Here is a 13,737-nt window from a genome sequence, read left to right on the forward strand (position 1 = left end):
GCCCCTTGTCCTCATATAAATGGTCCTTAATTGCTGGTTAACTTTGACATTGTCTGCAACTATCTCAACCCAGACATCTTATCTGGGGCCCAGGGAGTTTCAGATGCTGAGATAAATAAATTCCTGCCGTGGCTACTGGTTTAAGTTGCCGGAGGGATCTTTAGAACATGCAAATCTGACCATGTCACACCCTGCCTTCAACCATCCGTGGGCTCCTTGTGGCCCGCAGAAGCTTATTGTCCCCTCGGTGCACCATGCTGCTTCTCACCTCCATGCCTTTACCCACGCCGCCCCACCTGCTCCGATTGCCCTTCTCCTGCTTCTCCACCTGGCTAACTCATCCTTCGAGACTCTGCTCAGGGGACCGCTCCAGGAAGCCCTTCCCGCACCTCCCACGCTGGCTGGGTAAGACGCTCCCTGTGTGTGTCTTCATCACAGAACTCACCACGTGTACTGTGCTGCCTGCTCATGTGTGTGTCCCCTGCGCTGGACTGTGCTCCCCCCAGGGCCGGGACCAGCTCCTTCTGTTCACCTGTGTAGCCTTAGCTGCTGGCCCAATGCCTACCTCAGAGAACGTCTTCTAAGTTGTTTGTTGAATGAATAACGAGTGAGCGAATGAATGATGATTTTCACCATCTGCCTCCCTATTCACCACGGTGCCCCCACAAGGCTTTATTCTGCCTAATAACTGCCTCTGCTCACATGAAAAGGGTGGTTTCAAGAGAGGTCACAGCACAGATCACGGAGCAGTCAATGGCTGCTTTTGTAACGGCCAGCCTACCTCTGTACTTTACGTAGCCACTTTTTCTAAACAGGCCTGACTTCAAAAAATCATAGACTCTTGGTTAGAGGGTAATCTTAAGAGGCTGGCTAATCCCACCCCCTGCCCAGTGCAGAGCTCCTTACTTCATGACGGCAGAGAGGCATCTGCTGAGGGGATGTCTTAGGAGTCAGGGCTGGGAGTTAGAGCCAACAGGCCTGGTTTTAAATCCAAGCTCTACTGTTTACTAGCTGTGTGACCTTGGCTGAGTCTCTTAATTTCTTTGAGCCCCAGAGAGATAAGTGTAATACAAGTATCCATCACTATCCAAATCTGTTTGGTTTCCAAATCTAGAAAGTAGAAGTTTGGTCAGCAAGGGACATAGTTGTTCTTCTTTCTTTTTTTATCCATTTTTGAGAGAGAGAAAGAGAGAGAGAGAGAGGACAAGTGGGGGAGGGCAGAGAGAGAGAGGGAGACACAGAATCAGAAGCAGGCTCCAGGCTCCAAGCTGTCAGCACAGAGCCCTGCATGGAGCTTAAACCCACGAACCTTGAGATCATGACCTGAGCCGAAGTCAGTTGCTTAACTGACTGAGCCACCCAGGCGCCCCAGAAAGGGACATAGTTTTATTTGAATCTTTTGGTTCCAGAGTTTGGGATAGCAGGTGGTAAGAGTTCTAATAGCTGGCAATACCTGCTTCTGATCCACAGAACTGTCTCTTGTGAGGGCCCAGTGATGATGCATGTGAAAGTCCTCTGTCAACAGCAAAGCGGAACACCCTTCTGCTTTGTCCATAGTTCATTTTCTGGATGGTTTCACTTCCCAGTCACTTCCCTGTGACTGTGACTTACCACCCTTGGTCCCAACGATGTGGTGGCTGGAGCGAGCTGTGGTAAATCCCTCTGTCACACCATAGCCTGAGACAGAGCCCACCTAGTGCTGGTTCTTGCTGCCCTCCTCCCATCCCCAGCCTTTCCCCGGCCCCTCCTCTCCGAACTCACCATGAAATCACCCGGTATAGATTCCATTTCCGAAATTACATGTTCATTTTAATTGAGCCCCTCTGGACACATGGAACCAATTTTGATTAATTGCTCAAGATCTCAGCCTTTGCTTTAGATCGGGTGGGAAGAAAGGACAAAAATTGATTTGCAAGTTCCCAGGAGTACAGAACTAGACCGGAACTGAGCCTTTGTCTGGTTGCCTTAGTTTAGCGCTTCACATTTTTAAAAAGGGTCATTAGCAAGATTATGAGACTCTTGGCAACCCCTTTGAGACCATCAGCTATGCGCTTGACTTTGCCTTCTTGGTGCTAAAACAACCGAGGATGTTTTTTTAAATACTTATCATACAACTGGGGATTTATTTAATTTCTCGTAACAGGTTATCTCTAGAAAAGATATTTAGCAGCAAAAAGGAAAACACCACCACCACAGGGCAGAAAACCCAGCTATCGAGCGCCCCGGGGGTAGCCATCTCCCTGCGCTTCATAAGCACAGACCTGCCCGCAGGGAACCTGCAGTCAGGCTCCACTTCTGTAAAATGCAGAGTGGGCACAGCCTCAGGGAAGGAAAAGAAAGTGTGTTTGGCTTTCATACCTTGGTCCTCACTGAATCCTCACAGAAGGCTGGAGAGGTTGGAGGTCTTCTACAGACAAAGAAATCAAGACTTCGCTTAAGTAACAGAGTCACACGACTTGTAAGTGGTGAGCCAGGATCTGGAGCCATGTTTGGGTTACTAACGCCCCCCCCTTCGTCCAGCACTCGGGACCACTTCTGGGATTTCGGTTGGGAAGATGTGCGTCCTCCTAAAATAGCAGCCTCTTCATCCTGTCCTTTCCCTGCTCCAAATCCTGCAATGACTCTAGGTACTCTTGTCATCTGCGGAAAAGGAGTCAGATAAAGGCCACAGATGTTGTGATCAGCACGGTCACCACCCCCTCCCCACCTTCTGCCTGGCGACCCCCCACCCCCACCCAGAACAAAGCCTTGTGGTGGCAGCATTTTCCCTAGCTGTGGTCCTAACTGTTCCCCCTGTGCTGATGTGTCACATCTGGGTGCATTCTGTGTGGCTCCAGGCTGGTAGACGGATTGGCAGCCGTACAGGTATGGGCGTAGATGGGCACTCTTAGACCAGGATGCTGCTGCTTTCTGGGACTGTCTTCTTTGCCAGGGTCTGCTGAGTATCAGGCAGTAAGCCCAGGGGAGTGGTTGTGTCGGGGAGGCAGGAAGGGCCGAGGTGAAGGGGGACCGGTGGCTGGGGGCCTGGCCCCCAAGAGGGGCAACTTTCTTAGGCGACACAGTTGGGAGCTTGGAGCTGGGGGACCCGCAGAGGTCAGTGGCTCCCGCCTCCCGCACCAGGCAGAACCAGTCAGGGTCATCTCCAGCCAGACCCTGCTTAGACCTCGGCAGAGGAATTGGGAATCTCTCTAGTTGGAGTCTCGCTCCTCAGGGATATTGTTGGAGAGAGGAAAGAGCTTGACTCAAAAGTCTGTCCTCCTTGGTTGAGGTCTTGACATAGCCACAAACTTACCCTGCGATCTTAGGCAACCCACTTCCCCTTTCTGAGCTTCATTTCCACCTACAGCTGGAAAATGGGGGGGGGGGGACAGGGGACGCCCCCCTCATGCCTCGCAGCTGCCTGGCCGGCAGGGCTGCTCCGAGAATAGTGTGCCATGTTGTATGCCCTACTAGAAGCCTGTGAAGAATGGAAGGGCAAAAAGGTATTAAGGCAGTTAAAAATAAGACATGATTTGCGTGCCGTGGAAATGTGGCTGTTAGAATTTGATCTTGTTTGAGTGGTGTTTACATCTCACTCCTACTCCTACTATGTGCCCTGTCCGCCCCATGCCAGAGCTCCCCGGTTCTCGCTTCGGCGGCTTGGCACGCAGTAGGCATTTATTAAATGTTTGCAGAAGGAAGGAGGGACGAAAGGGGGGGGGAGGGGAAAAGGAGAGAGGGAGGGAGGGAGGGAAGGTGAGAAAGGAAAGAGAGGTGAAGCTGATGCTGGTCTGTGGTCTCGCCCCAGCCTGGAGAGACAGCTATAAAGCAGTCAGTAAAGCCTCTGATGGGGCTGCTGTGAGCAGGGAGGCTCTGTGGCCACATGGGAGGAGTACCGACCCCTGCAGGTGGAGGGCTCCACTGAGGAAGTGACTCTGGAACTGAATCTCTACTCCCGGAGGAGGAGAAGAGGGGGTTACCGGACAGGACAGACGGGGAGGGGTGGTGGTGGCCCGCAGGGCGCGCGCAGCCGAGAGAAAGCTAAAGCAGTCGAGGGTTGTGTAGATGGAGGTACAGACTCTGGGGCAGAGGCGGTGCCTCCTGCTTGGAGACACCTGCACTAGCATTTTCAGTTCTGGGGGGGGGTCACACTTTCCGAAGGACGGAGCGGGGGGCGACCTAGCTGTGCTATGAGGAAAGCAGTCAGGACAGCGAGGGCTCTGGAAACCAAATATCTGAGGCGTGGTCGGCGTCTGTTGCCCAGAGAATCCAGGAGGCAGGACACAATCGCTGCCCCTTCAAAGAGCTGAGAGGCTGTCCCGGAGCCAGGTGGCATGGCATTTCCTGAAAGGGCGGCCCCGGAGCACAGAACCGGGAGCAGGGCAGGGATGGGAGGGAGTGGAGCTGACCGAAACACAGGTTTCCGCTCAGGGTCGAAACACGAGGCCACCAAGAGGTGTGTGCCCTACCTCGGGGCAGCGTGGGCCGTGGAGGGGCCCGTTGGCAGGGAGAGAGTGACAGAACTCAGCAGACCCGATGACTCTCAGGAGTTGCGCTTTCCTAGAGCAGACAGGGAAGACTGCTCCAGCCAAGCGACGTCTCTGCCCCGGAAGGGACCTCTGGGTCTCCCTGGCTGACGGTTTGGGGTCAGGGCTGCTGGGGGTGCCGGCACCCTGGCAGCTTTACGGTGCGCATGGTGTGTGTTTGTGGGTCTGTCCCCTGCTCCCCACACCGGTGGGGGTGGGGGGGGCTCCTGAAGGGCCCAGGTCTCATTTACTCCCGCGCCCCCAGCACAGGGCCTAACCCAGAGCAGGGGCTCAGCGGACTGTGTCCCATGAATGGATAAAAGAGAAAAAACTGAAAGAGAATAAAGAGATAAAGCGATACACCAGCCATCTGTTACTCACAAATGTCTGCAGGTGCTACTGTAGGGCAGACGCGAGATACTAGCGAAGCAAAGACGAGCCAGACACAGCCCCCCGGGCCAGCAGGAGAGGCAGGTCATTACCAAACGCCAGGACAACTGCTGACAGTGGGGCTAGCACGGAGCCTGTCAGGGGGGAGAGAGGCAGGAGTGGGAGTCCTTGTTTTGAGAATGCCTTGCCTCCTGCAGATTCTTCGTAAGAACAATGAGCCTTTCAAAGATGGTTTCCTTGGCCCTCCCCCTTCGGTAGCTGCATTTCTTATCCTGCCTTGGGAGCTTTGTTTGTGCCTGGGAAATGCGGGCTCCTGTGCGAGGCCCACGGGCGAGAGGAGGAGAGCGAAGCCACCAAATTACCGTGTCCACTGTCTCCCCAGCCTTCTGCCAGAGGCCCCGACGTGCAGTCGGCCTGGGCCCTGGCTCAGCCCCCTCCCGCCCATCTTCGTTCCAAGTGAGTTTGCTCCATCCCTTCCACCCATTAAGATGTCGAGGGGCCCATGTTTCAGTCCTGGACCTGCTATCCATCAGCTGTATGGCTATGGGAGTGTCACTTGCCCACTCTGAGCCAGTGTCCCATCACAGAGTAACACAACTGGACTAGATCATTGAGTCCCTCTTTGGAAGTAACATGTACTAAACACCCATATTCCAGGGGTCACGCCAGGAGTGTTCCCACGAACTAATCCTCCCTAGAAGGTGAGCACTGTAATCCCCACCTTATAGATTATGGGTGCTGAGGTATAAAGGCCGGCATGCCTGTGATGACACCCTGTGGGCTAGAAAGATGTTGGGTCGTCATGCAAACCCAGCTCTTCTGGCCCCTGACCCAACCCACGCACTCCCCACCCCTGACCTGTGGGCTGCTCTTTACATTATAAGAAATGATCTATGTTAAAGCACCTGGCACCGAGCCTGGAACATGCTTACTGCTCAGAAAATAGGGGTTTCTTTCTTCTACAAGCCTTTTCCAAGCTGTGGAGGCAGGGGATTCACGGGGAGAGCCCACAGGTCCTTGATTTTTGAACAGGGCCCTACTTAGAGCACTGCCCCAGTTCTGGGCTACTTTGATGGTGCATCAGGAGACAGTCTGGGGGGGGGGGGGAAGAAGAGAAAACCACATGGGTGGATTATGGGATTAGAATTGTGTGCAAGGGTAGAAATCCAGCAGGAGGGAAGGAAGCCCTTTTTCCAAATCGTTTCTGGCAGGGCTCGCTAATCCTGTTTCCAGACTCTGATAAAGCATAGATCCAAGGCCAGTGTGTGTGTGCCCAGGAGGCAATTGCCTGTCTCCATGGTAACAGGAGGAAGGGCAGAAAATCAAGTTACTAAGACTTAGGATGTCTCATATAACCTTGGAACATTAAATTTTGCAAATACGACAGCACCCAGCACAGAAAAGCTCTCATTTATTCATTCATTTGACAAGTATTTAGTTGGGGTATCCCCTGCTGTTTTAGGTACAGACAATATGGTGATATGCAAAGTCGGCATGGTCCTGCCCTCTAAAAGCTTCAGTCTAGTAGGGGAAACATTAATCCAAAAGAATACCAGTAATTAGCCTTGTGAAGGGGTGGGAAAGACAGTGCAGGGACTAGGAGAGCCTGTAGCTGGTGACCTTGTCCCATCGGTGGGGTCAGGGAAGGCTTCCCTGGGAAAGTGCTCCAGTGAGCTGAGAGATAAGGGATGAGTACACATTAACCAGGGCAAGAGGGAGCAAGAGAATGTTCTTGGAGGAGACAACAGCATGTGCAAAACTGGAAATGGAAAGAAGCAGGGCGTACCGAGGAACAGAACAAAGTCCTGGGAGCCTGGGGACATAGAGCCAGGAGGGCATTGGGAGCAGGCTGCTCAGCTAGATGGGGCCATGTAACAGGTTTCACTCTCTCTCTTTTTTTTTTAATGTTAATTTTTGAAAGAGAGAGAGAGAGACAGAGTGCAAGGAGGGGAGGGGCAGAGAGAGGGAGACAGAATCTGAAGCAGGCTCCAAGCTCCGAGCTGTCAGCACAGAGCCTGACATGGGGCTCAAACTCATGGACCACAAGATCATGACCTGAACCGAAGTCAGACGCTCAACCAACTGAGCCACCCAGGCGCCCCTAACTGGTTTTACTCTTTATGCTGAGTGCAATGAGAGCCGTGAAGAGTTGTAAGCAAAGGGGGTTGCTTTTTGGAAAGGTCATTCTGATTTCTGTATGAAGAATGGATTGGAGGAGGAGGAAAGGATACCAGTTAGGAGGCCGTGACCGTGGTCCATGGAAATGATGACACAGCTGGTGGAGGAAAGGGAAGGAGGGAAAGAAGTGGAAAAATTCACGAGATAAATGTTAGGAGCCGGAACAGATGTTTCCTGATGGATTGGGTGAAGGTTTTATGGAAGAAGGAGATATCAAGGAAGATGCTGGGTTTCTGGCTGGGGCCGTGAGATGAATGATGAACCAGGTCTCAGGAACAATAATTTGTAAATCTTTCCGTTTGACCTTCTTTGTTGCAGGTACTGTGCTGGGCACTGGGGCTGCAGGCCGGGAGGATGGCCCCTGCCTTCAGGGAGCTCACGGGCACAGTGGGGGAAACTGACATTAAATAGGGTATCTGTGAATGTGGGAGAGACTGTAAAATGGTGCAGCAAGAGGGAGCTCATTTGGAGAGATGCAACCAGGACCTTGTGAGGAAGTGGGGTCTGAGCCGAGCCGCCAAGGACAGACAGGGCAAAGCGGGTGAAAGCGGACAATCCAGGAGGCAGAAACAAGAAACAAAGCACAGGGGATGCGTAAAACAGCACGGGCTGCCCAGAGGACAGTGCCAGGAGGGTGAGGCTGGAGGGCTGGTCACCCCTCTCCCTGCCTTCCTCCAGGGCTGCCGTGAGGGTCCAGTGAGCTAAAGTAAAGAGGATGTGAGCATTTAGTAAGCTGTTACTACAGTTCATGGGAATGGACTTAACCACGTGATGCACCAAAGCGCTCTACAAATCTGGAGAACTGTGATTTCACATCCCTGCCCAACAGGATCGTCTGATGCTCTGTTGTAAGAGTTCCTGACATTTGTATTGTTATCCCCATTTTATAAGTGGAGAAACTGAGGTCTCTAGTGGTTGAGTAATTGCCCAAGATCTCCAAGATCTTGCAGGCAATAAGCAGCACGGAAGCCTCAAGACGAATCCAACAGGTTGTTCTAGTTTCTGAGAGGGGACGCGGGCTGGGAGCCCGAGGGGGTCTGTGGCACGTGTTGTCCTGAGAAGATCTGCAGCTGGCTCAGGGCTCCAGATTTTTGGTTGCACCGGTGGGGCCATGGCCAAGGACATGCCCATGCCAAGGACAGCTGGCCCGTGGGCCGGCGGGGCTGAATCCGGCCCATCTCACCTTGCCAACCGGCTGAGGGTGCAACTTAGAATCATTCACATAGAAGGCACTGCGAGGGCGGCTTCTGCCAGCCTTACTGGGAATGGTGGGGCATTTTACAGACGGGGAGACTGGCAGGGCACTGTGGAGCCAAGTGATGGCCAGTCAGTGTCAACGAGAGTTTTATGTTGTCCTTGAGGGTGGCTCTGTCCATAGGAAAACCAACTGAAGCTGCTTTGGTTTCATTTATTATTATTATTTTTTTAAGACTTTATTCTTAAGTAATCTCTTCACCCAACATGGGCCTCGAACTCACAACCCCAAGATCAAGGGTCGCGTGCTCCACTGACTGAGCCAGCCAGGTGCCCCAAGGCTGCTTTGGTTTTAAAAATGAATGCTTAATTTATAAAAGTAATGCATTTTAAAAATCTGGTAAAATTCAACACTCTCTTTTAAGGGGGATTTTATAACCTAATTAATTGGGTTCCCTTAAATAATTTACATTAAATTATAAGTCATTTAAAACAAACTGGGGCGCCTGAGTGGCTCAGTCGGTTAAGCATCTGACCTCGTCTCAGGTCACGATCTCATGATTTGTGGGTTCGAGCCCCACATTGGGCTCTGTGCTGACAGCTCAGAGCCTGGAGCCTGCTTCGGATTCTGTGTCTCCCTCTCTCTCTGCCCCTCCCCAGCTTGCACTCTGTCTCTCTCTCTCAAAAATAAATAAACATTAAAAAATAAATTAAAAATAAATAAATAAAATAAAATACACTTAAAAATATAACTATTGGGTTATCATAAAAGTTCCATCATTGTTTTCAAAATCTGTAAAATTGTCTTCTATCTTTCAACTTAAAATCACAAATCTAAATTAATTACTCCATTATACATTTTATATTGGAGTCACAAAGCTAATCTGTTAGGTATTCTAATATGCCAAATTATTTGAAACATCACAGATGTGTTCAAAATCAATCTACATAGATTTTTCCTTAGCTTAATACCAAAAAAGGGTAAGATTGTAGATTTATCAATTTTATCATTTCTAATCTTCATTCTAAACCTTCCCATGAGTCAAGACACTTCCTCAGGAAACAGCTTCACCAACCAAAGCAATCTAGGGTTATACGTGGAATTAGGTTGCAGGTGGCTAAGACGCTTTTTCAACAGAAATGTGGGGCTTGGCATGGGGGCCAGCGCCTCAAATACCCAGGGAAGTTCATTTTGCCCACACTGTGGGGCCAGCCCCCTGTTTCGTCTCCATGCCAGCCAGGGACGCCGAGTTTATGTGCTGCCAGTGAGGTAGGTTTTGCAGTGCAAGCCCCTGAGATCAAGTTAAGCCCTGTCACCTCTTGTGTCCCCTCCCTCAGCTCTGTCACCGCTTCACAGTGACCCCACCCAGGTTGTTCACTACCTGATGGGATTCATCCAATCCATTTCCTACTTGGTTCCATTCTGAATTAGGTGATTTTTATCTCCTCTCTGGACGTACTTTAAATTTTTATTTATTTAATGTATTAAAATAGTATTAAAATAAATAAAATGTATTTATTTTATTTAAGTGTTTATTTTTGAAGGAGAGAGAGTGTGAGCGGGGGAGGGGCAGAGAAAGAGGGAGACACAGAATCCGAAACAGGCTCAAGGCTCTGAGCTGTCAGCACAGAGCCCGACGTGGGGCTCGAACTCACGGACTGTAAGATCACGACCTGAGCCGAAGTCGGACACTTAACCGACTGAACCACCCAGGCACCCCAGTATTAGATGTATTTTAATGCCGTCTTTGTAATCTGCGTACTTCGGGTGGCCTTGCCTGACTCCCTCTGCAAATGCTAAGGTCCCACTGATGGCAGCCAGCTGTGTCCAGCTGGCCAGAGCAGTTTGTGGTCTGGGTCATGCTGAGCCAGGGAGCCACCTTGGCCCCTGTCGGTCCACTGTGATGCTCAGAAACATCCAGAGGGATTGACAGAGTCTGCCTAGGATGCTGGGTACTCTGCTGAGAGACGTAGGTCCCCAGGGAACTCAAGATGCTACATACAGTAAAAAGCTTCTAGACTGGGATGACATATCACAATAAAAATAGTCCCAATATGTGTAGCGTTACTTCTAAATAAATAGAAAAATAATTTTTTTAAGTTTTTATTTTGAGAGAGAGAGAGAGAGAGAGGGAGAGAGGGGGGAGGGGCAGAGAGAGAGAAGAGAGAGAATCCTCAGCAGGCTCTGTCCTGTCAGCACAGAGCCCAACATGGGGCTCGATCTCATGACCGTGAGATCAAGACCTGAGTCGAAATCCAGAGTCGGTTGCTTAACTGAGCCACCCAGGTGCCCCATAAATAGAAAAATAATTGTAATATTGCATAGTAATGTCGTGGTGCAAGGTGCTCGGCCTACATGATCTCTAATCATAAACTTCTGAGTAAATATCATTATATCCAATGAAATAGATGACAAACTTGAGGCCCAGAGACACAAAACCATCAGAAACTAGGGAAGTGGTATCAAGTAGGGGGTCTTACTAAACCAGCTTTAATAATCAGGTAAGACATAGTCCTAAAAGCTGATGGGAACTGTTAAAATGTTGAAGAGGATTTAAACTTAAATACTTGACTGGCCACAGAGCGTAAGAGAGTAATAATAGCTCCCCTGTACTGAGCAGCCTCTGTGCCCGGCACTACCACGGACAGAGGACAGGCTCCAGGAGCGGAAAGACCCAGACTCTAGAGTCCATGGAGGTCCCTCACTTTCCAAATCACGTGCTCCCTCCAGACCTCAGTTTCTTCCTCTGACAAGTAAGGGTAATACAGTCCTCCCCGCATGCTTCACGGGGTCACCGCGTTGCCGAAACGAGCTATGGGAAGGAGTGATTTGGAAATTGGAATGTGCCGTAGGTGTGCCAGTGTTTGGGACACTGGCTGAGTGCCTAATATCAGCCTGGCCTGCAAGGAAGGAGTGTGTGTTCTAAACTAGACAGGTGGCCTCTGCGTGTGGCCCTGAATGTGTCAGTGATGTCACCTGCTCTCCGCGATGTGGATGGGCCAAGGGATGAGGAGGGTGTCCCCAGTGAGGCCTGGTGAGAGGGTTGGATTCGGCTGCAGGGGAATCAGCCCCAGAGCCTTGGAGTAAGTGAGGGCAAGGGCCCGGGGTCAGTAGAGGGAGCCAGAAGTGGGGATAGAGCGGGGGGAGCAGGGCCACTTCACTGCCTGAATGGGGAGTCCCCGCCACTCACCTCCAAAGGTGGGGGCAATGGCAGTGGCTCAGGCAACAATGTGGTGCATCGCCTATAGAGAATTTAAATGCAGTAAGAAAACCAATTAAAAGCCACTCTGCTTTTTATTATCACCTTGCGTAGGCTATTCTAAACCATGTTAATGAGAAAATACTTTCCCCTTAGTAGGAAGAGGTGTTAGAGGGACATTCTCCTGCCCTCTTTCTTTTATATATATATATATATATATATGTATATAAAATGTTTACTTATGTTTGAGGAGGGGAGGGGCAGAGAGAGAGGGAGACACAGAATCCGAAGCAGGCTCCAGGCTCCGAGCTGTCAGCACAGAGCCCGACACGGGGCTCGAACTTGTAAATCGTGACATCATGACCTGAGCCGAAGTTGGACGCTTAACAGACTGAGCCACCCAGGCGCCCCTATCCTGCCCTTTGTATTATCCCTCTCCACAGTCAGTCCTTAACAAAGGATTTGGGGGCGGGGGGTAGCAAAGACCCTGAGAAGAGGGAAAGGGTACTGGCCTCTAGGGTCATCTGAGTGGATGGCTAAGACGGGCTCGCAGGAGGGCCCAGCTATCATGGAGGAAGGGAGAGCGGCCTGGGTGGAGTGTGGGGTGGACAGGCTGCTGGGATGCCCACAGCCACAGGAGGACTCTGAGCCCTCTGCTGTACTGCCCTCGTCAGCTGGGTGCCCCCCGCTGTGCCACGCGCAGGTTATAATCAATTGGCAAGCACATTGAATGACTGATTCCTGAGCCTGCCCCTCCCCCCACTCCACGTTCTGTACTAAGAACATGGACATCAGATTCTCCTCTTGGCTCTCCAGGAAGAGTTCCCTTCCCAGGCTCCTCTAGGCCGAGACTTATCAGGCAATCTGTGCTCTGCCCAATCCTTGGCCTGAGCGTTGGCCCTCACAGTGACTACCTCTCTCTCCTCTGCAGGAGCCAGGTTGAACTCACCAGTGATTCACGTAAGAATCGAGGTCCTGTAGCCACAGAGCCAGACAAGGATCAAAGTCCTATGGGCCCAGGGCCTCTGAAAGATCAAGGTCCTGTGATCCAAGATCGTCCAAAAGATCAAGGCCCTATGGTCCCAGAGCCTCTGAAGGGTCAAGCTCCTGTGGTCTCGGGGCCTCTGAAAGATCTAGGTCCTGTGGGCCCCGCACCAGTTAAGGATCAAGATCACGTGGCCCCTGAGCCTTTAAAGAATGAAGGGTCTGTGATCACAGCACCAGTAAAGGAACAAGGTTCCTTGGTCCCGGTGCCTCCAAAGAATCAAAGTCCCATGGCTCCAGAAATAGTTAAGGATCAAGGTGCCATGGTACCAGAGCCTCCAAAGGATCAAGGGCCCATGGTCCCAGCGCCTGTCAAAGATCAAAGCCCCGTGGTCCCTGAGCCTGTGGATCAAGGTCCCATGGTCTCAGCACCTGGCAAAGATCAAGGTCCTATGGTTCCAGAGCATCTGAAGGATCAAAGTGCCACGGTCATAGCACCTATAAAGAATGAAAGTCCTGTGCTCTCTGAGCCTGTAAAGAATCAAGGTTTAGTGGTTCTGGAGCCAGCCAAGGATCAAGGTGGAGTGGCCCCAGAGATTCTGAAGGATCACGATTCTGTGGTTGAGGCACAGGTAAAGAATCAAGGTCCTGTGGTCCCAGCACTAGTCAAGGATCAAGGTCCCATGGTCCCAGAGCCTCCAAAGAATCAAGATCCCGTGGTCCCTGAGCCTGTGAAGAATCAAGTTCCCATAATCCCGGTGCCTCTGAAAGATCAAGACCTTCTGGTGTCACCACCAGCAAAGGACCAAGGTCCTGTGGTCCCTGAACCTCTGAAGACGCAAGGTCCCAAGGGCCCTCAGCTGCCCACTGTCTCACCTCCACCCCCAGTCATGATCCCAACTGTCCCCCACGCGGAATATGTTGAGAGTTCCCCTTGATACTCACCCCTTGACACACCAAGGAAGGATCTGGCGGTGGAAGTGCTCCCTCCCAGGGGCAGCGAAGACACATATTTAATCTGCATGAAACACGCGCTGTATAGTCTTGCTGGAATCTAATAAAGCTGGTCCCTCTGGCGCAGTAGCGTCTCTGGCTCTACTTGAGTGTGTGCGTGTGTGTGTGTGCGTTCGTGCCATGCACATTTAAAAGAGGGCACGCGGGACTCTGCACGTATCCATCTGGGGCAGATGAGTCTGAGAAACCCCCAGCTCTGCGAGTAGATAGTGTAAGATGGGAGGGGGTGGGAGTTGTTAGGAGATGGAGGGCAGGATCCCATGATGAGGATG

General features: G+C 51.4%; 1 protein-coding gene across 12 annotated transcripts in view; it reads left to right on the forward strand.

Moving 5' to 3' along the window:
* Positions 1-13,522, forward strand: part of MAP6 (microtubule associated protein 6) — a 159,447-nt gene extending 145,925 nt beyond the window's left edge. For all 12 annotated transcript variants that reach the window (XM_042959105.1, XM_042959111.1, XM_042959112.1 and 9 more), the window contains one exon: positions 12,399-13,522. In XM_042959105.1, coding sequence (XP_042815039.1) covers positions 12,399-13,389 — 991 coding nt within the window. In that variant the 3' untranslated portion in view covers positions 13,390-13,522. The remainder of the gene's footprint in view (positions 1-12,398) is intronic.
* The last annotated feature ends 215 nt before the right edge of the window (positions 13,523-13,737 follow it).

The sequence above is a fragment of the Panthera tigris genome, chromosome D1 (assembly GCF_018350195.1).
Source record: "Panthera tigris isolate Pti1 chromosome D1, P.tigris_Pti1_mat1.1, whole genome shotgun sequence".
Classification (NCBI taxonomy): domain Eukaryota; kingdom Metazoa; phylum Chordata; class Mammalia; order Carnivora; family Felidae; genus Panthera; species Panthera tigris.